Consider the following 22,878-nt stretch of genomic DNA (forward strand, 5'->3'; position numbering starts at 1 on the left):
ATATTGAGAACCTGAAGCAGGAGTACCCCTCTGCCGAATTTATAATTATGGGTGATTTTAATGCTAGAATAGGTAAAGATAATTACGCGTTATGTAAATCCTTGGGTCTTGACCTGCATGACTCCTTCCCCGAATTCCTGATTTTTTCAAGGAACCCTAAGGACCCCCATGTTAATGCAGCTGGAGTATTCCTGGCAAATTTTTGTAACCCCTCTAACAGATCTATATTAAATGGGTCTATGCAACATGACTTGCTGGGGGAGTACACATTTAGTTTCAGATGAGGCAGTAGTGTTGTCAATTATGTTATTGTTTCGCCCAATCTGAGAAAATTTATTGTGGACTTTTTAGTGAGCGAGAGCTTGGACAGTGACCATTTTCCATTGATTACCTTACTAAAATTTGAGGCTGTTAGCCATTCATCTCTGGGTCCTGTCGATATGCCTGCCCCTCCAAGAGTCAGATGGACAGAGACAGGTCGAGAAAGCGTTAACCTGTTGCTCCAAACAAATACATTAATGGAATTAAATCAGCAAAGCTGCACACCCTTCTGAGGCCCTTCAAATTTATAGCAATATAACTTCTCCTATAATTAACTTTTATAAACAGCAATCGACCGCTAAATCCAGTCCCCTTGTTCAGAAGGCAGACGCATGGTATGATAAGGAATGCCAAAAACTGAAACGCCAACTGCGTGCAGTATATCGCACTTATCGTAACAGCCTCACTGCTAATATCCCCCTGAGCTACTTTGAACTGAAAAATAAGCTTAAAGATACAGTGGCTCATAAGAAAAGACAATTCTCTATTAAGAACTGGGATTTACTTATTAGCACCTCTACTGCCTCTAATGTAAGCTTTTCTGGTCATTAGTTACTGGTGCTTCTGATGTGAAGAGCCACTGTTCTGGACATTCCATTCCTGCCAAGGTCTGGATAGACCATTTCCATCATTTATTTTTTGACCCTCTGATCATTGTATCTGATCAGCAAGAACAAATTCCCCCTGATCTACCTGAATGGCCCCGTTAGTCCTAATGAGATTAATAATCTAATCAATCATTTGAAGGCAGGGAAGGCCTCAGGCCCAGATGGACTCCCACCAGAATTATTTACAAACAATTCTGACTGGTGGGCTTCCCCTCTGGAGACTCTCTTCACAGTGATCGATAAAGCAGGGACCATACCTGAATCATGGACAAATTCCATAGTTGTCCCAATTTATAAGAAGGGTGACCCACAAACACTAGAGGCAGGTTCTGCAATGAGAGGGCCACGTCCTTGGCATTGAACTGACCCCAGATACCCTGGTTGGGTTTGGGATGGGCTGATAACATCCAGTGCTTATCTGGTCATTAGTTACTGGTGCTTCTGATGTGAAGAGCCACTGTTCTAGACATTCCATTCCTGCCAAGAGACATCAAGTATCTGCAAGAAGACACCAGACCTGCCTTGCAAACTAGCATGCTATCTATATTGAAGAAGAAGGGGAAACCTAACAAATCTGGCCACAACTGACCTATGGCTTCTGTAAAATCTCACTGCCTCTCACAGAGGGATACAGAATGAGCTTCCTTCTGCTGCAGTGGCTTCTGCTCTGTATGCCTTCCTAATATGCTCCAGCTTGGCCAGCCTTAGCCTTAGTTCAGGAGCACAAGGCCCATTTTGGGTATTCAGAGACCAATCAATAACCTTTTTAATAAACAGTTTTTAATTAACACAATTGGGTGGGGGGGCTTTGCCCAAGTCCAGTTCCACTCCCTCCTGCAGCCAAGCACCCCACAGTTACATAAAGACACTAAATGAGCCTCAGCAGTTGCTCACAGTCTTCTTATAGCTCCCCACGACAGAGCTAGAAATTCATAACCCAAAACAGTGTGAATAAAATATCTGGTTGTTCTGTCTCATGTAGCAGCGACATGCACTTGGCCCAAGGTTGAGTAGTAGCCCCAGATGTTTCAAGCCTTGTTCTTATTAGATTTCCTGTCTCTGTCCCCCTAGCTCCAGCATGGGACATTCCAAAGAACAGTACGATCCTTCTAACTGGGCAACAAAGCCTGACTTGGCTGGGTCTCTAACAGCTAATAATTTTATCACCTTGAATGAAGAGCTTTGGCTTACTGAGGAATACAGAGCCTGAAGAAACAGCTAGGTGAAGAGGAAGAACAAGCACCTACAGGCCATGCATTAAGCAACCTTGTATGGGCGTACAAATATGAATAAGGAAGGGGAACTAGACAGGGCCAAAGAACACACCTAGAATTAGGGTTGGTGGAAGCTCCATAGATCCCCCTGTCTCCAATGCTGCAACAAAAGATTGGGATTCTGTAATCTAAGTCTCAGTTTAAAACACCAAGAGAAGTTCTAGAAGAATCATAGAATTGGAAGGGACCTCTAGGGTCATCTAGTCCAACCCCCTGCACAATGCAGGAAACTCACAAACACCTCCCCCTAAATTCACAGGATCCTCATTGCTGTCAGATGGCCATCTAGCCTCTGCTGAAAAACCTCCAAGGAAGGAGAACCCACCACTTCCCGAGGAAGTCTGTTCCACTGAGGAATCACTCTAACGGTCAGGAAGTTCTTCCTAATGTTGAGCCGGAAACTCTTTGATTTAATTTCAATCCATTGGTTCTGGTCCTGCCTTTTGGGGCCACAGAAAACAATTCCACACCATCTTCTATATGACAGCCCTTCAAGTACTTGAAGATGGTGATCATATCACCTCTCAGCCGTCTCCTCTCCAAGCTAAACATCCCCAGCTCCTTCAACCTTTCCTCATAGGACTTGGTCTCCAGACCCCTCACCATCTTCGTCGCCCTCCTCTGGACCTATTCCAGCTTGTCTATATCCTTCTTAAAATGTGGTGCCCAAAACTGAACACAATACTCCAGGTGAGGTCTTACCAGAGCAGATACCATCACATCACATGATCTGGACACTACACTTCTGTTGATACAGCCCAAAATTGCATTTGCCTTTTTAGCCACTGCATCACACTATTGACTCATGTTCAGCATATGATCCACTAAGACCCCTAGATCCTTTTCGCACATACTACTGCTAAGACAAGTCTCCCCTATCCTATAACCATGCATTGGATTTTTCCTATCTAAATGCAGAACTTTACATTTATCCCTGTTAAAATTCATTTTATTGGTTTTAGCCCAGTTTTCCAGCCTGTCCAGGTCATCCTGTATCCTGTTTCTGTCTTCTTCTGTGTTTGCAAGCCCTCCCAATTTAGTATTGTCTGCAAATCTAATAAGCATTCCCTCTATTCCTTCATCCAAATCATTGATAAAGATGTTGAACAAAACAGGTCCCAGGACAGATCCCTGGGGCACTCCATCAATGCATTTGTATTATAAGATGGTAATGGGTGCTTAGTCTTTGTTCAAGCCAGCAAAGCAAGCAGATGTAGGACTTCTCCAAAAATCCTGGGGCAGCTGCTCCAAAAGATTCTTCCATTGCTCCCAACCTGAGGCTCCCTGTCTAAACTGTGTCCTAAGCATGCTAAACGTGAAGGATGAAGCCTGGCAGCTATGAGGCAAGACAGTGAAGAAGCATGCAATACTCCCTCTAAGCTGTGGAGTCTTGGGAGCAAAAATTCTACTTTGTGAGCTACTGGCATTAGAGTTGTGAGCTCCTGCATAAATTAGTTTGCTCTGGGACCATTTTTCCTGAGCTAAGACAAAAATGTATGAGCTGAAGGCTAAAAAACTGAGATAGCTCACATTAGCTCAGCTTAGAGAGAACACTAGAAGCATGTATAAAATATGAAAAGAATACTTGTGGATGCAGGATGGGGGTGCAGGAGGACAGCATCACAACACACACTGAGACGGAGAAACTCAAGCCATTATCCTTTTAGACTAAGCCTCAACCAACAGGCAAGCTCATCATTACTGCTATCCCACAACAGGCAAGCTCTGCCTCCATTCCTTCTTAGTAGGATCCCAAACTGTTCCAAGAATTTGTTATATAGATTTTTGCCATCCATCCCGACCCATCATTTTATTTTTAATCAACATGCTTGCCAGCTGCTGACTTTTAAAATATGATTATTCTAAAATATTACCAAATTCAAATTGATAGATTTCAGAAGTGGTGAGAAAAATTCACAAAATATCAACGATATACTTGGATGAAATTTCTACTACAGCCTACTGTACCACTGGGTTACCTTGGTAAAGGTAAAGGTAGTCCCTGTGCAAGCACCAGTCGTTTTTGACTCTGGGGTGACGTTGCTTTCACATTTTCACAGCAGACTTTTTACAGGGTGGTTTGCCACTGCCTTCCCCAGTCATCTACACTCATTTTACCGACCTCAGAAGGATGGCAGGTTGAGTCAACCTGGAGCCGGCTACCTGAACCAGCTTTTGCTGGGATCGAACTCAGGTCGTGAGCAGAGGGTGTCAGCTTGTATACATTGACGTTTGCTTTATGACCTGAACTGTTTATTTACTGCTAACTAACCCCATGCCTTTTGCTACACTAACCATAGTATTAGAGAGAGATGGCCGGGAGGGGGGAAGTCAGAGTGCCAGCAGGCCTTTTGAAGTGTAAAACATCTAGCTGTTCCCAGGAGTCTCGAGGAGACAAGCAAGGCCATTGCAGAGGAGGAGAGACTGCTATGTGGGTGGGAGATAACAGATAGGCGCCCTGGCTCTTCTCAACAGAGAGGCCCCAGTTTTATTGTGGGAAATGATTTAAAACCCTTATCCTTTGATGTGTATCCTTATATGCCCATGCTTGCACCCCTTTCATTATTAGTATCAATGAACCTGCGTAGTGGAATGCATTGCTGTAATCAATAAACGGAAACTTTGTTTTCAACAAAGCTAAGCCTGTTCATTGTTGAAACTTCAGTGTCCCTTCGCTGACAGAGGGCTCCGATTGCAGTACTGCAGCTTTACCACTCTGCACCATGGTAGCACTAAATAATATAGAATAGATGACTCAACAGTTTATGCCCCAGAATTACTAATCATATCCACATATTTGAACACAGACAGTAACAACATACATTATTAAATAGCTAGCTATCTAACAAGAAATATTCTCAGTTTTGCTCTCTCTAGTCAGCCAAGCCAAGGTCAGCATCATTAGCACTCAATTCAGCATAACCATTCCTAAAGCGCTAATTCACAATGCTGATTCTGTGAACTTAGGCAGATCATGAGTAGAAGAGCAGGAAGGGTTGCATCACTGCTTTGTTCTCACGGCCCTTTCTTAAGTGCTTAGGGAAAAGCTGATTGCCACCTTGGGGCCAGGCAGCAATTTTGCTCCTGGCCGGTTTTGCCAGGGATCCTGGAAGTTTTCTGCCATCTTCTGGGCATGGAACAGGGGTTACTGAGAGTGCGAGGAGAGGTACTAGTGAATTTCCTGCATTGTGCAGGGGATTGGACTAGATGACCCTGGAGGTCCCTTCCAACTCTATAATTTTATAATTCTAATATTAATACAGCAGTGAATATGAAAGGGGGGAATGAAGCACAGACCCGTGCACAGCAGCTGTAGCCAAGGAGAAAATAACTTGGAAAGCAGAAAATCATAATCCTTCCCAGAACTGTCCAGTGAGTCACTCAAGGGGGAAGGAAGAATGTGCAGAGGCAGGGTGAAATGATGGATAAAGTAGTGCAAAGAGCAAGGAATGTAATGTCTTTGGGAACTGTAATTCTTGGGACTTATTCTGGGAAGGAGGAAGAAACATCATGCATAGCAGGTACATGAGGAGGCCAGAATTCACATGTTTGTTGGATGATCACCCAACATAGTGATCTTGAGACAAACTTCTCTCTGCTAAACAGAATACCAAAGGCCATGAAAGATGCTTAGTAACAGGGTTTGAAGACATCCTGTATACAGAGGTGGGAAACCTTTTTTCTGCTGAGGGCCATTTTGATATGTATAACATCATTTGCGGGCCAAAAAAAATAATCAACTTAAAAAACAGTGCAAGGGAGAATGATTCAGGTCGACAAAATTAATGCAAATAATTGTTTTTCTACTTGAAGTCATGTGGGGAGAGCCTAATTTGGCACACTGACACACACATACACCCTGGCACACCGCCCTAGGTAAATGCCTAGGTCCAAGGATTTTTTTTGTAGAAAAAAACCAGCAGAAACCCATTAGATATTAGATCCTATCCCCTACTATTAGTATATTAGGTCACACACTCATCAGCATATTAGGCCGCACCATCTGGGATAATCAAGTGCAAATTGAACTGGTGGTAACTGGTTCCCACGGCCCACCCCTGCTACCCCTCCCTCCCTGCCTCCTTTCATGTGGAAACTGCAGCTGCTCCCAGCAGACCTTTAAAGGCACCCACATCCCCCAGCAACAGTCCTTCACAGTGCCCACCACTCAGGCTCCACAGAGAGAGAGAGAAAGGGGGGGGGGAGAGGGGGAGAAATGGAAAAAAGAAATGGGGAGAAGAAAGAGAAATGAAACAGAGGGAAGAAAAGATAATAAAGGAAAATATAGAAATGGGGGGAAGAAAGGGAAAGAAAGGGAAGAAGAAAAGGAAATAAAGAAATAGGAGGAAGAAATGGGAAAAAGGGAAATAAAGGGGAGAAGGAAAATAATGAAATGTGGGGAAGAAATTGAAAGAAAGGGAAATAAATGAGGGGGAACTTACCAGAACTGTGACAGTGACTTTTCTAGGCCCTGCAGTGATTTTGGCTGGCTGGCCAGGCTTCAGGGAGGCTGCCGCGCAGTGTGGCTGGGCCCCGCAATCCCTGCTGGCCAGCCAGGCCCCGGGGAAAGCCACTGCACAGCGTGGCTGGGCCCCACAATCCTCACCAGCCGGGCCCCAGGGAGGCAGCCACATGGCTTGGTTCAGCCCAGCAATTCCAGAGGACCAGACCAAGTGATCTCGAGGGCCGTAAATGGCCCTCGGACCAGATGTTCCCCACCCCTGCTGTATGACCACCAGGCGGTCTTAAAAGGTGCTACTTGACTCCTGCTTTGTTCTTCAGACCAACATGGTTGCCCATCTGGATTTATAATTTCAGGAGATGAGATATGCCAAGCTTAGCGCGTGATCTTGATACAGTGCTTCCAGCATGTCTCCTCCTGGTTGGGCAGTCAGGCAGCAGTTCTGCTGCATGTATCTCCCTTCCTCAGCACTCCTCTAGGCACCTGTGTACAACTTTCACATCCTCCTTCCCTTCCAATTGCCAGAGCTCCCTTTTTATGCCAACTAAATACAGAATCCTTCCCCTCAAGGCATCTTGACAGAGAAACCTTTCCTGACTGGATCCATGGGCCCAACAGAACCCAGAATGTGTTCTGAAGCATTTCCCTCTCAGCAGAGATTTGATCTGGTGGAACTGAGCTCCTGCCACTCTGACCTCTGCTGGTTGAGAGGAGGCTGCTGTGTCACAGCTTCAAACTGCCCTGGACGCGAGCCACAACCTGGCTGCTTCTCAAGGCCTTTTCACACAGCACCCAAAAGTCACTGATGGCTAGTATGAAGATTGGTAATGCACAGTATAGAGCAGAAAATAGTACTTTAAAAAAATCAGATGACACTGCAATGGCCCTTAGAATCAGGCTTTCCATTTCAATTTTGCTTGGCAGAAGTGGTAAATGCAAACAGCACTTTTGTCACGCGTGAAAACCCCCTCAACTACCTTGCAAACAGTATGGTGCAGATTATATGTATGCAATTCTCGATCTGTGTAGCTCATGGGTTCCTACTGGAATAATAAAAATATAAACTACATTATTTGTTTCATTGATAGATGCCTTTTCCACTGAGCTGCTATCCATAATTGTTGGGGAGATGAATTTTGCAAATGCAAGACTTGTTTAATATTCAAGTAAGGTAAGGAATACAAAGCCCAACCTCAGTCACCATTTTGTTCAGAGCTTTACTCAAGATGTATCACATCTGAGATTAGCAATATAACAAAGTAAACCAAAGACATAGTGCTGTTTAAACCCCAGCTGTTGCTTAAGCCTTCACTCTGCTCATGAAAAAGACAGGGAAATTACAGCCACCTACTTGTGCCTTCTGCCATAGCTAAGATAGCAAGAGAACCTTCTGCAAATCGAAGTTTGCGTACTATCTTGTTAAAGTTAACTGCTGATGAGATGCAGCAGCATCTACTGGTCAGTTTATAACACAACAGGCAAGTCTTAAGGACATGCTTATTGTCAGAGTGGTGCAAACGAAAAACTAATCGGTACTCATGCAATCCAAATTCTGTGCTGAGAAAAATGAATTGCACAAATGATATTGAATAGCTGTCAAGAGGGTCTCTTGCCATTGTTTATTGTGGCCCAGTGTGTAGTAACCTTAGACCTGACTTTTGCTTGCATTCCTTCTGCCTACTATTGCTATCTCTCTTTAGTAACAAGCACAAGTATCGCTCTGCCTATCGCTCTGAAGGAGCCACTGTCAGTGTCCGGTTCCCAGCAATTATATTTGCACCTGCTTGGAGTACATGGGGAATGTAACTGTGGGGGAAGGGACGGACAGCTTGGCACTTTTGCTTTGAAATGTCACAGCTAACCGAAGGTATATGAGGGGATGTGTTCTCGCCATTGTCCGTTTTCGCAAGGAGCCTCTTGCCCCGAGGTTTCAGTATCGTAATAAAGAACTACTGAATGATCCTTGAGTGTGTGTGAACTAAAAGTCCGGGGACTTGACAATAGCCTGCACCATTTCTCTTACTATGCATAATCTATTCTGCATTCTAAAACTACTGCACACAACGTATTCTGGCTTTGCTATTTATGGAAGGAGGCAAAGAAATACAGAAGGCACTCTCACCCCATCCCCAATCACTGGAAACCTGATTCTGTTTAGAAAGCTACATTCTGCATTCAGCACACTTTTTGTCCCATGCCCCATCTCTTCCTGCCTGGAGAACCAAGAAAGGAGATGATCTGCACGGGATTCCATTTTTACCTGTGGAAGTATCCTGCCCTCTTACAGTTTCTCAAATGCACACTAGGGTGCATCCGTACTCATGTAATTCAAATTCTGTGCTGAGAAAAAACAAACTGTGTAAATTATGCATTCATAATCTTAATATGTATATGTGGACAATATACCCAAGAGGGCAAGCCTTCCCCATACCAAGCCAATTCAATGAGATCCCTGAATCAACAGAAAGCCGGCAGCTCCTTTGGTCCAGGTAGTTTGCCAACTGAATCAAAAGCACACATGCACCTCTCTCAGTCCATCTAATCCCAGGATATGGCTGGAAGGCACATGATGCGCAACCATGGTGAAGCTGTGCAGGTATAGATCTGGTCAGTGCTCAGACTGAAGACCTTCCGGGAACCCCATGGATGCCACCTGGAATTCCATAATGGAAAGCGGCTGGGATACAGTAAATAACACAATCCATACTCTTCACAGGAACCTAGCTGAATATTGATGTTAGTTATAGATGTGATTTGTTCTGTGGCTATCGTTTTGCACATAGCATTGTGCTCTGCGTGACTTGAATGTGCAGTGAGAGGAAACCACTTTCTCCCAAGGTGTTTATTTACATAAACATCTCTATGTCCCCAAGGTAGTGAATGTCAAAATATTTCAATATTACAACGTCTAAAACAAGGTATATGTAAAATTCAATAAAAAATAGAAACCTGCATAATATCGAAACGGGGGGGGGGGGGGGGAGAGAGAATAACCATAATTTGGTTAAGCCACACAAAACAACGAAGTCTTTACCTGCTGGTAGACGACAACAATAGAGGGATGTTATAAAATGTTAACACTACCAAATATTAGCAGTTGTTCCCCTTTAAAATAATCATCCACCTGCTTAGAAAAGGTCCATAAAATTCAGTGATTCTCTTCGTTAGGGACAGATAGCTATGCCTTATCCCAAGTGATGTGTGCAACTTAGATTTTTCTTCTTTGTCATTTCACATTCCTGTTATTTATACCAATGAGTGAGTTCTTGAAGGATGCTAATGCTGAGAATTAAAGTTTTTGAAATTGGAAGCCTGTGAAAAATTCTGAGATGAATAGGCTTAGAAAGAGGTTAGCAAAACAAGCTGCATTTTTGGCTGGAAGTTAGTTTTAATTTGGAAATTGACTCAATAAATCCTGTTCAATAATAACCAAATTCGGGGAGGCTTGGCATAATATTGAGGGCTAAGTCAGATTTCACATAAGTTAAAGAACTCTGAACCCTCTGAAAACAGTGAATGGGAGAAACAGCACATTGTAGCTCCTAATTAACTGTGCCTTTACCTGAAACAACCTGGAGCCGGCCCCATTAGAAAAGAGGTTCAAATGTTATGCTTCCTAACAACCCACAGACAAACCACAGAACTGGCTGTGTCCACTTACCAAAAGCCTTCCGGGGCTCGGTGAGCTTCATTATAAAAGTGCGGCCCTTGGGCAAATCCTTCAGCATTTTGGCAACCTCGTAATGCCGGCACCCGATGAGGCTCTGACCATTGATGGACTCGATCATGTCCCCAACGTTGATGACTTGAATCCGGTCTATAACGCTGCCTTCCTTGATTCTCTGCCGGTAACATATGGGAAGAGTCACTCTGAATCTGCAAGCCTAGTTGCTTCCTGATCTAGGTCACCTCCTTCCTACCTTGGGAACTTCAGAAGGCAATCTGGTCATGAATGAGAGGATGAACTGAATTGCAGTGGAATCAATCTCCTACTTGACTCTGGTCTACTCACTCATTCCAGAATTATGACTCTTTCCCTGTATGACTGACAACTGTCAACTTGCCTTAAAGGAAGGAACAGATGAGCACATGGTGGAAAGAAGTTCATGATATATCAGGTCAATGGCGACATAATCCTTGTCTAAGGTGCTTTTCTAATATTTGACAAACTGACAGAGCCAGTTTGGTGTAGTGGTTAAGTGTGTGGACTTTTATCTGGGAGAACCCGGTTTGATTCCCCACTCCTCCGGTTGCATCTGCTGGAATGGCGTTGGATCAGCCTGTCATGATCCTGGGCCCCAGGGAAGCCTACTTAGGAGTACTGGGAAGAGCCTACATTTCCCAGGATCCCCTCTACCCCTGATTGAGTGACAAGGGTTTTTGGAGGAAAACTGGCCAAGAGAGGGGTGGGGCCTGGGAGGAGGAGATAAAAGGGCCAAGCCCAGGAAGGGGGTGTTCTTTTCCTAGAAGGCAGAGTTGAGGAAGGCTGCTGCAAGGAAGAGACCCTTGCCCTTAGAGAAAGGGTGAGTAGGCCCAGGTCTGACTGAGACAGTAGGGACTGTACAGAGAGACGCGTTAGGGCATTTGTTTATTTTCCCTTCACCCCTTTACTCTTTAATGCACCTTGTTCGTTTATGTTGCACTGAACCTCTCTTTTAAAATAAAACCTTTTTGTTGTTCACTCTCCCTGGTCCTCATGCCTATTATTTGGCCTAAGCTACAGGAGGCCTGAAGGGCTTGGGAGGATACTGTGGGTCTTCTCAAGGGGAACCCTTAACCCAGAGTGGTGGCAGCAATTGGTAATACCCTCCTGAGTCGTGACATGGTGGCTGCAGTGGTGGGATGGACTAGTTTTGTACCCTGGTGAGGCAGAGTGCCATTTGGCCTTTTGGGGGGAGGGGGGGGGCTCCTGGCTTAAGGAAGCCACATTTTCTGAAGGTCTAATAAAGGTGGTGAAAGGGTATTTTCTTTATTTTCTAGCTCTCGGGTCAACTGGATAGTGAGGCTAGATAGTGTATGCTCCTCCGGTCTGGGAAAGAGAAGCCAGAGGACACTCCTGTCCCTAGAACGAAAGACCCAAACAGGAGCTGTTGGTCTGATGTCTGAGAAGAAAACACCAGATGGCATTCCCGAGTGAAGAGGCCTCGTGTCTCCAACTGCAACTTAAGCAGGCAGACCTTGAGAGAGCCAGACTCGAGGTAGAGCTAGAGAAAGAAAGGATGCAAAAATTGAAGAGAATACAACCAGGATAGAGCTGCAAAAGCAAGAGAATGCAGCTAAAATGAGCTGGAAAAAATGAAGCTGGCACGAGATTGAACTTGTGAAAATTGGAAAAGGGCTGCTTCCTCCAGATGCTGCTGTGCAAGGGGACAGGCGGAAGTACCCTTTATACAAGCATTTCTGCAAAACTTTTAGCAAGTTTGCATGGACTACAAGCTTCCCCCAGAAGTGTATATGGAGAAGTTGAGACCCCAGCGAAGTGGAATTCTGGCTTCAGTGTCTGGGCAGATGGAAGGTGAAGAGGTCAGACTGCAAGCTGTTTAAACAGAGAATGCGTGAGAGGGTGGGGTTCTCCAAAGGAGGAGGCCACAAGAGGTTCAAGGAAGTGAAACCTGAACCCAAGGAGTCCTACTCACAATTAATGTATAGGCTGGGGAAGGCCTATGGCTTGAAGTAGCTGGTGCCAAGATCCTAGATGATGTGAAAGCTCTAATGTGCATTGATCGGTTCTTGACTCTCATTCCTGAGCACATTAGATGCCCATTGATTGACAAGAGCCCTTTCACCATTAAAGAAGCTGGACAGTGGGCAGACCACCTGGCTGAGGCATATGAAGGGTGGAGACCCAGCACCAGTTGTGATTGGCGCCCAAAGGAAAGCCCAAAGCTCCCTCCTGTCCCTGATGCCGAGAAGTCTGAAGGGAAGGAAGAACTGTCCCAGCAACAGCCTACAGGCGCAGGTCTGAAGCTGCCAAATGGAGATAAGGTACCCTGCTGTTTTTCCTGCAACGAGTTCGGGCATATCCAGAGCCAGTGCCCAAAATCTACCAGTACTGTGGCATTCCACATGATTCCAATGGGGCCTGGACCCACTGTGTATTCCTCTGTGTCACCGCAGGGAAGTGACTGTGGATGGGCATGGTGTGATAGCCTAGTGAGACACTGCTTCCCTTTTGACATCTGTCCATCATTTTCTTGTGGACCCAAAGTATTTCATCCCAGCTGAGGGAAGGAAGGTGCTGCGCATCAATGAAGTTGGAGGAGTTGCCCTTCCAGTGGCCAGAATACCCATCCAATATGAGGGGTGGAATGGAACATGGAAAGTTGCTGTATATGACCACAACCCTGTGGCTATGTTTGTAGGGGAGGATTTGGCAGAAGAAAGCAACTGAATCCAAACACTCTCCTGGAGTGGATTGGACGGAGAAGAGGAAAACTGCAAAGTGCCACAAGAGATCTTCACAGAGACAAGGTTTTAAGGAACCAGAACAGCTGAGGAAACTATTTGTTGGTGGCCTGAGCTTTCAGACTACTGAGGACAGTTTGAGGGAACGCTCTGAAACCTGGGGCACACTCACTGACTTTGTGGTAGTGAGATCCCTAGACAAAACGTTCCTGTGGGTTTGGGTTTGTGACCTATTCTTGCCAGGAGGCAAATGCTGCACTGGCAGCTGTCCCACATAAAGTGGATGGTTGGGTGGTGGGACTAGAGAAAGCAGTTCCTAGGGAAGGTTCTGTGAAGCCTGGTGCCCACTTGACAAGAGGGAGAAGATGCAGACTGCTACTGCGAAGAAACCCGCTTCATGGGTTGTGGAAATTGTAGAGGGAGGTGGCTACAGGCAGCCAAACTCACCAACCCTAAGCTCCTGAGCTAAAGACTGTTTATTAATCTCTATATCGTGTATAATTGGTTTCTATTGCTTATTTGTATGTATTAATGTTTAATGGTGGGTTTTCTAAGGCAACCCCATTTTGGGTAGACCTCATCGATGGGGATCTAGATTGCCAGACCCCATTATTTGGTCTAGGAGGGGGTGTCATGATCCTGGGCCTAGCGAGGCCTGCAGGCCCCAGGGAAGCCTGCTTAGGAGTACTGGGAAGAGCCTACATTTCCCAGGATCCCCTCTATCCCCGATTGAGTGGCAAGGAGACACGTTAGGGCATTTGTTTATTTTCCCTTTACCCGTTTACTCTTTAATGCACCTTGTTTATGTTGCACTGAACCTCTCTTTTAAAATAAAACCTTTTTGTTGTTGTTCACTCTGCCTGGTCCTCACGCCTATTATTTGGCCTAAGCTACAGGAGGCCTGAAGGGCTTGGGAGGGAACTCTGGGCCTTCTCAAGGGGAACCCTTAACCCAGAATGGGGGCAGCAATTGGTAAGACCCCCAAGTCGTGACACAGCCATAGCTCTTGCAAGAGTTGTCCTTGAAAGGGCAGCTTCTGTGAGAGAGCTCTCAGCCCCACCTACCTCACAGGGGGAGACAAAGGAGATTGTGAGCCACTCTGAGACTCTGATTCAGAGAGAAGGGCGGGGTATAAATCTGCAGGCTTCTTCTATAAGTAAAGCAAACAGTATGCTTAGACCAGTCCATCAACTTGCCAAGGAGTGTTTTGCCTCACTTAAAGCTGAAGTGCGTCAGGACTAACTCCCTTTTACACAGCCAGGCCACATACCAAAGAAGTGAACTTGAGTGTTCAGTATTCATATTTCAGTCCCATCCCTTTCTGCTCGTTTTGGTCTTGGGATCCACCACAGGGTGATCCACAGCAAGAGCCTCTCTAACTCTCAAAAAAGGCTGAGCAGGAAAGCAAGGTTTTTTTAACCCACATGAGCAAAACAGACAAAAGCACTCAGTGGCAGGGTTTTAAGAACATGATTCAAAACTACGAAGATCCATTGCATGTTCCCTCTGCTGAAGTGCTGAGCCTGCAACACTTCTTTGAGATCTGCTGAATCATAATTATATTTCTAATTTATTCACAGTGGATGCAAGCAGCAGCTCAACCAGTCTGGCATCCTGTTTCCTGCAGAAGCAGGTTCTCAAATACCTTGCAAGGAGGCATAAGCCACACCCCACCAGGCAAACTTGTACTCCTGGAAGCAGCTCAGCAAAACAGCAACACTTCGGAATCAAAGAACCTGCACCATCAAGCCCTGGGGATCAAAGCTTTTACCGGTGTCTTCTGAAGCCACTGCAGATACTAAGCTCCTGAATCCGCCTCTTTCTTAACTTGTTTCCCAAGCAAATAATCTGTGCTAAAAAACTAGCATTCCTTTTCCTTGGGTAAAAGATTTATTTTTGTCGGGGTTTTACTGTAACAATGAAGCATTTACTAAGACAATGGAGTGTTAAAAAGATTTGTGTGTGTATGCACATGCGTGTTTGTACTGCAATCCCGATAGCATGGCATAATCACAATGTGAATTAAGTATACAAAAGGGGTACACAGTTCCTGGTTCTAAGAATCCATCAGGATGTGTAGACTCCTGGAATAAAATATAAAAGGAGGCGATGAGAACCATAGAAAAGTTTACTGACAACAGACTTTCACTTCTGTTGAAACCAAAGCAACCAGACAGTGTTGGTTTGGAGAGCCTTCAGAGACTGTTTCATTTGGTATGGGACTGCATAGGCAATGGTAAGGAGACTTCTGTTCTACAGTGCCTTGTGACAAGAACAGCAAAGCCTCATGTTAAACAATAAACACTGCAGTGTTGTTTTTACAAGGCCACAACCCCTCCCTCACATCACCCTGTGGCAACACATACTCACTTCCTCTAGGACTGAAAGGCAAACGAACCTTTGGAGAATAGCTGTTAATTTAACCATAAGAACATCCATGCTGGATCAAATCAGTGGCCCACTTGGTGTAGCATTCCATTCCATATTGGAGACAACCAGATGACCCTAGAAGGCCTACAAGCAGGGCATGAAGGCCAAAGTCTCTCCCTGTCGCTGCTGCTTCTGAACAAGGAGGTTCTATTTAGTCACCATAGCCACTGATAAACAGATTGTTTTATTTAGTTATTCATTTATTGTCTTGCCTCTCTCACTGAAACGGAACCCCCCCTTCTATTACAGGATGAGTATTTCAGTTCTATGTCCTTGTTACTGCTCAGAACCAAGAAAAAAGAGTATGTGTAATTATTTCCAAGACTGCAGCTAGCAAATTCTTAGCTTATGCAGGACCTGTACCAAAAGATCACTATAACAAGGCTCTAAAGAGAAATTAAGGCTCTAGCAAAGCAGGCCTGCTCAGTGGGCATAGCTGTTCCATGAGTCTAGGTCTTTCCACTAAAGCAGAATCCAAAACTCCTTCATTGTTTTAGACCTAACAAGTTTCTAGAACTCTTGTTTCCTTGTGGCACATTAAAACTTGTACAGATTCATGTCATAATGCCTGCATTCCTTCCCAATCTCTTAGTTCTATGACCACTCCACCTCAAATGATCTGTGGTGGGATAGGCAATTTGCAAACATGCGCATACAGGCTCTTTTCTGCCTTTGGCAGAATCTAGGAAATTCCCAGCTCAGAGCAAGAGAGATTTTTTAGATCTTATGGCTTCAGTTATAAGTTTGAACGTCAGTCTGCTCCAATTCTCAGTGCCAAGCAAAATGTCAAAGACTGATCTGTTCTCCAACTGTCTCAGACCATTAAAAAAATAATAAATGGAATAAGCATTCCAGATTGTACCCCCTATTCTGCTCAAATTCTGCTTTCAAGCACGTAAAATAAGCACCGCTTTTTTGTTAACTTTATTGTTGATTCCAAAATGAAGGACTTTGGGTTGCCTGTAAATCTTCAGACAGCGCCACAAGATCATTTTATTTGCCAGGATGGTAGATATAGACTGCAGGTATTTATAGAGAGGAAGAATTTAAACTGTTCTCTCTTTCATTGTAATTTGTAATCTACCTCGGGCCATGATAAATGGCAGGATATGGATATTTTAATAAATAAACAAGTGCTTGGGAATTCTTGTACAAAGGCCAAAGAACAATCCAGCTGCATCACTCTAAAATTCAAAAAAAGCTCACGCTGGAATAAAGTCTTTAAGGTACCACTGGACTTGTTTTTATTTTGCTACAAATGGGTACCCTTCTGGAATTAATCTAGTCTCCCATCCTAGTTTCAACTGTGCTTCTCCAGGTGCTTCTGAGGGGAAAAAAACAGTGCATGAAGACAGTAATCTTCCACACTACTGGGTATTCAGAAGCATTCTGTATTGGAATCCAAAGGTTTTATTTAATTACCATGGCTAATAGTCACTGATACACCCAACCTCTATGACAGAAGGATAAAAATTTCTTTCTAGTAACTTTCTCTACAGTATTCATAACTTTATAAATCTTTATTATATTTTAAAGAAGAAAGCCCCAAACACTTTTGCTTTTTGAGGTACACTTATTTACTAAGTCTTTCCTCTTTATACCACCAACACTGACGTCCTAAACTGAATTATACTCCGGTAAGCCCACTGACTTCAGTGTACTTAGAAAAGTATAATTCATTTCAGGACTGCACTGCAAGAAAAAATTTGTCTTGGTCATAATACTTCTTGTATAGGAAATACATAACAATGCTATGTGATCATTCAGTAGAGTAGGCAGGTCAGACTGTCCTTGCAAGGAATATATCATATGTGAGCATAAGCTCACACTTTTAAAGACATGCCCTCCCTTCCAAGTTTAGAACAGTCAAGAAGCTCAGCTCAGAAATGTGGATTAGCAATACTGATGTCAGAGGACTGGCAGCCTAGGGCATCTTCCACAGGCTCCCCACTATCAATAAGCCACCCCCACTGTGAACCAGCAAAGGGTCACAGCTGCTTGCTTTCCCCATTTAGAAAGCAGGACCAGGCCCTCCCCAAAAGACGGAGCCTCCCAGGCCCCTCATCAACAGCTTTTCCTCCCTCAGGAAGCAAAAGCAGCACTTCTCTGTTTCCCTGTTCTTCTGAGCAAGTAGCCTCCAACCACGGCCCCCCCCCAGTCCCTTCAGGAAGCAGGAGGCCAACAAAAAGCAGCAACTGACAGTGCTCATGTCCCTCCACTTACTCTAGGCAGTTTACAGAAAGGAAACCAAGGAGGAAGACTGGACCAGGAGGCAACAGCTACCCTGCAGAGTAAAGAGTCTCTGTGTGAAAAAGCAAAATATGCAAGTGGCAAAGGATGACTGGACAGGAGCAAATGGCACACATGGGGGGGGGGGGAGAGAGAGTTTGCAACAGAAGGCAAGAATTCCATAGGAGAGAGCCCAAACAGGATTTATCCCAAAATACCTTGATAAAAGCATAGCCAGCACCATTGTCTGTGATGGTCAGGCCCAGCGCCTCCTCAGACTTGAAAACCTCAACCTCTTTCCTCTGGCCCTTTGTGTGAGCAAAGATGAAATCTTCCAGGCCAATTTGGCCACCCAAAAGCTTGTCCATGTCCACTTTATGGGTATTTAAGGTGCAAAACATCACCTAGGGAGCATCAAGAAAGAAGTGTGAGAACCTGATGCTAAACATTTCCTGATTGCTTTTAACTGCTTCTCCAGGTAATACTTACCTGGAACTGCACTCCTGGTTGCCCCTCAGTTCTTGAATGTTTTGGGGAACCAACCTCAAGCTTTATTTCCCTAAACACAATCAGTTCACCACTCCAAACCCATCTAAAGTGTGGTGCCACTCCATGGAGCCTGACACTGCACACAATTTTCTTGGAACTGAGTGCACATTATCAGGAAAAAGCAAGTTCTGTGCTTACCTCAAGTGGTGAGATTTTGAAGGCTTCGGCAATTTTGCTGTACAATTCCTTAACATTGGTGAAGCCCTCAATCCGGCCAGTGGGACTGCCATGGGCCAGCTGAGTATGGAAAACAAGGCGGGGGCGGAGGTTGGCTGGTGGTGGGGGAAGGCCAGGCTGAAGAGCAGCCACACCACTAACACCACCTACCCCCACCCCACCCAGGCCACTCCGAATGGGCTCAGCTTCCTCATTCTCCACCAGTGGTGGGGCCTTCTTCCGACGTCCTAGTCCAAGTGGCATGAGGGTGATGTGGCCAGTCAGCCGGGAAGGTCAGTCAGCCAATATATGGACCTAGAGGCAGAAGGGATGGCAGACAGAAATTTAGTAGGACATTCAAAATGAAAAACAGGTTACAAAATGAATGTTAAGGACAGACAGGCGTTGGAAGGGATGTTTATTTCACTTCCAGGAAGTTCTTTTGAATATGATGCCCAGGTAAAGAAGAGAGGAATATGAGATAGAAGGGGCTAGAGAATTTCTTATCAGGAGAAAACAACCTCCAGATCAGGTCAGAATTACTAAGTTGATAAGCAGCCAAGAGTAGCAGCTTTGCAAATAACCTACAATTATTTTTTATACAAAAAATCAGCATGTTTGCTCACAAATATCTACTGTTGTCCTTTGAGATATATCAATATCCTGAAAAGGAAATGAAGCTGGTAGGACCTGGAAGCACATATGTACAAATAATACAAACTAAATACTGCAGGATCACAGCCACCCAGAGTGGATAAAAATCAGTAAGGGGGGTTTTAATCAGATTTTTAAAAATTTAAATAAGATTTTTTAAATTTAAATTGGATTTTTTAAAAAATAAACTGCTTTTTGAGGAAAAATCTATTTAAAGGTAGTTTTTGATTTAAGATACATATATAGTCCAAAGGTTATTCATTATGAAATAAGGATTTCTTTCGGGGGTGGCCAAACATGTTTAACGTAAGAGCCACATGGAATAAACGTCAGATGATTGGGAGCCACAAGACATGAACATCAGCATGTTCGAGAGAAGGAGGGCAAACAGAGGGGGCAGGGAGTTTGTGTCTGCAGAGTTAACATGCCTCTTCAACAAAATAATCATACAGAGTTAAGAAACCTCAGTTCTATTGATCCTCTGCAAATCTATGCACACAGAATTAACCCATTAAATCTAAAGTGCTAAGTTTCAAGAAGTTCAATGAATATAAGATTATCAAAGATTTCAGGTTTTCACGGCTGGTAACATCATTAGGGTTTGTAGAATCTTTCGGGATCAAGTGCCGTGTTCTACTGGAGTTCTACTCCAGTAGAACACGGCACTTGATCCCGAAAGATTCTACAAACCCTAATGAATATAAGATTGTTTGGGTGGAAGAGATCTTAAGAGCTAAGTGTGAGGAGGGAGGGGCAAGCAGTACAAATGAAAGTGAAGCTTACTTAGCAGAATACTCCAGAGATTTTGAGATCTTTATGAGTGTATCCTCATGGAAGTGTAAGGAAACACAAGAATACATATGCTATATAATGTTGCTGTTTTGGTTAAATAAAACAATTTAAATGGTTATGGTTAATGATTATATTTATCCTTCAATAAAGTACAGCAGAAAAGTTGTCCAAATATGAATAATTAACCTATTAAACTGGACATAGTTATGAAATCACTGCAAGGTGAACTATCTATATAACTAAAACTATCCTTAAAAATCATTATACTAAAATAAAATCTTCATTTGGGTTATAAATATTAAGGACAGCAAGAATTAGCCTTTATGTAGAAAACCATGATTTAAATTGAATCTTACTGACTAGCGTCATCATTTCAATCCAGTCCACCCTGCAGCCACCCACCGTCCAAGACACTGTAAACAAATCTCACAATCAGGGTGGATAAAAATCAATGGTTTTTAAAAAAACAAAACAATTTTTTTTAATTTAAATCGGATTTTTTTAAATAAAATGCTTTTTTGAGGAAAATATCTTATCATCCAAAGGTTATTCCATCATGAAATAATGATGGAATAATGATAAACATCCCCGCATGTTCCCCAGAGAGTACTGAGGTCGGGAACACAAAATCTCCTTACTGTCCCTGGGCCGAAAGAAGCCCGCTTGAAATCCACCAGAGAAAGGGCTTTCTCTGTTATGGCCCCTACATGGTGGAATCAGCTGCCGGAGGAGGTGAGGGCCCTGCGGGACCTTGTTCAATTCCGCAGGGCCTGTAAGACGACCCTCTTCCGGCTAGCCTATACCTAGCTTGAGTACCTTGCCAGATTGCCTTTATATATACTTGAATATTTATTAATTTTTAGAGTTTTATCTGTTTTATCTGTTTTAATTATTATTCCCTCACATGTTTAATTACTGCCTATTGTTATGTGGGATCTATTGTTGGAAGCCGCCCTGAGCCACTCGTGGGAAGGGCGGGATATAAATTCTAAATAAATAAATAAATAAGGATTAGTTTTTAATTCTGAAGCATAAGGCTGAATATTCATGCAATGTTTAAATTTTTTGGTAATAAATTAATCCTATTAATCCATTCACAATGTGATGCTCTTCCAGAGGTTTCTGTAAGATTACTGGGCAGTTTCTCCGTCTACAAGATATTATCACAGAACACAGATGCCTGGTTTGGCAGTTCTCACAACTGTAATTTGTGTCTGCAGAGATCACATGCCTCTTCTACACAGCAAAAATGTTATAAAATGAACAGAGTTGAGAAAAAGACCTTCATCTCATTGTTCTACAAACCTATGTACACAGAATCAACCCCTTAAGTGCTAAGTTTCAAAAAGTTCAATGAATAGAAAAAGAATGCTCGGAGTGGAATAGATTTGCACAAGAAGAAACTTAAGCATGAGGAGGGAGGGGCAAGCAATAAAAATGGAAGTGAAACTTTTTGAGCAAAATACTCTACAAGACTTTGGATCTTTTGTGTGTATAACCCAAGGTTTATCACGCTATTCCTTCCCTGGAGGAGAAAACTTATAATGGCAACAGGGCGTAAAAGAGACCCAGTTTGGGAATATTTTAATGACATTCCTCTACCTATTGGTAAGGCAGGCAGGCATGTGTTCAAAATGCAAACACTGCAACAAAGAAATTGGCAACAAAGAAACTGGAGGCCTAAATGAGGCAACGTCATGAGAAGTGCTATGATGAAGATGACAACAGAAACATGTTTGAACAGGCAGGATCTTCAGGTTGGTAAACGTTTTTATTTAATCATATTTCTTAAAGAGTGCCTTGAATTGTCATGTTTGAGCAAAATTATATTTCTTATTATTACTGCATGTTACTGTCACTTTGATACAGTTATGAAGAAAAGCAAATATTCCTTTTTGGGAAGTGCTGCATAGCAATGAATACAATAAGCAGAAATTGTATAAATAATAAAATAACAGCATTGATTTTTTTGTTGTTGTTCAGGGGAATTCATCTTCAACACTAAGGATTCTGGAAGCTCTCCACCTTCAAGATCACCCTCCTCCTGTTCTACAGTTTCAGAGTTATCTATCCAGGATAGTATTCCAGTTGCACCACAGACATCATCATCAGACACCCGCAGTTTATCACCTAAAAGAAAGAAAAAACCCTTCCCTCCTGGAACCACCATAGATACGTTTTTGATTAAACCAGCAGATTAGAAAAAGAGTTAATTGACTAAAAAACTGCCCAGTTTGTTTATGCAACAAACTCGTCTTTCCGTCTGACTGAGAACCCACACTTCATTAATATGGTTCAGTCACTGAGACCAGGATACAGTCCACCCAGCAGAGCAGATGTTGCAGGGAAACTGCTGGATAAAGTGTGTGATAGAGAAATGGAGCAATGTGCAACAGCTCTGGAGGGTAAAATTGTTAACCTAAGTCTTGATGGGTGGAGTAATGTCCACAATGATCCAGTTGCGCTTGTATAACAACAGAAGAAGGGAAAGTCTTCCTTGCACAAACAATTGATACGTCAGGAAATGCACACACAGCAGAATACTTACAAGAAGAGCCAGCAAAAGCTATAACAACATGTGAAAAAAAATTCAGATGTCTAGTACGCAGTTTGGTCACAAACAATGCTGCAGATGTATCCAAGATGAGAAGAACTTAGAAGAGCAGGAAGGGAATACAAAGCTAATAACATAGGGTTGCAGTGCTCATTTGCCGTACCTCCTAGCCAAAGACTTCAGTGTTCCCGAAATAAAGTCTAATGTTGTTGATATTGCTAAATACTTCCGTAACAATCATTTTACGTGGAACCAAGCTAACGCTCCCACAAGATGTTAGATGGAACTCTGTGGTGGACTGTTTTGAGCAGTATTATCAAGAACTGGCCTATTCTGATGGCAATTTGTGAACAAAATTGAGATAAAATAGATGGCACTGTCACGGCCAAAATCCTCAGCATTGGGCTTAAGAGAAATGTTGAACATATGCTGAGCATCCTGAAA

General features: G+C 43.5%; 1 protein-coding gene across 1 annotated transcript in view; it reads right to left on the reverse strand.

Annotated features, from left to right (window-relative positions):
• The window catches only part of GIPC1 (GIPC PDZ domain containing family member 1), a 60,444-nt gene that overhangs the window by 30,579 nt on the left and 6,987 nt on the right, over positions 1 to 22,878 (reverse strand). Inside the window, exons 2-4 of the mRNA XM_060240710.1 lie at positions 18,417 to 18,749; positions 17,948 to 18,133; positions 10,327 to 10,507 (exon numbers count right to left, since the gene is read on the reverse strand). Coding sequence (XP_060096693.1) covers positions 10,327 to 10,507; positions 17,948 to 18,133; positions 18,417 to 18,698 — 649 coding nt within the window. The 5' untranslated portion in view covers positions 18,699 to 18,749. The remainder of the gene's footprint in view (positions 1 to 10,326; positions 10,508 to 17,947; positions 18,134 to 18,416; positions 18,750 to 22,878) is intronic.

Source organism: Heteronotia binoei, chromosome 5 (genome assembly GCF_032191835.1).
Source record: "Heteronotia binoei isolate CCM8104 ecotype False Entrance Well chromosome 5, APGP_CSIRO_Hbin_v1, whole genome shotgun sequence".
In the NCBI taxonomy this organism is placed as follows: domain Eukaryota; kingdom Metazoa; phylum Chordata; class Lepidosauria; order Squamata; family Gekkonidae; genus Heteronotia; species Heteronotia binoei.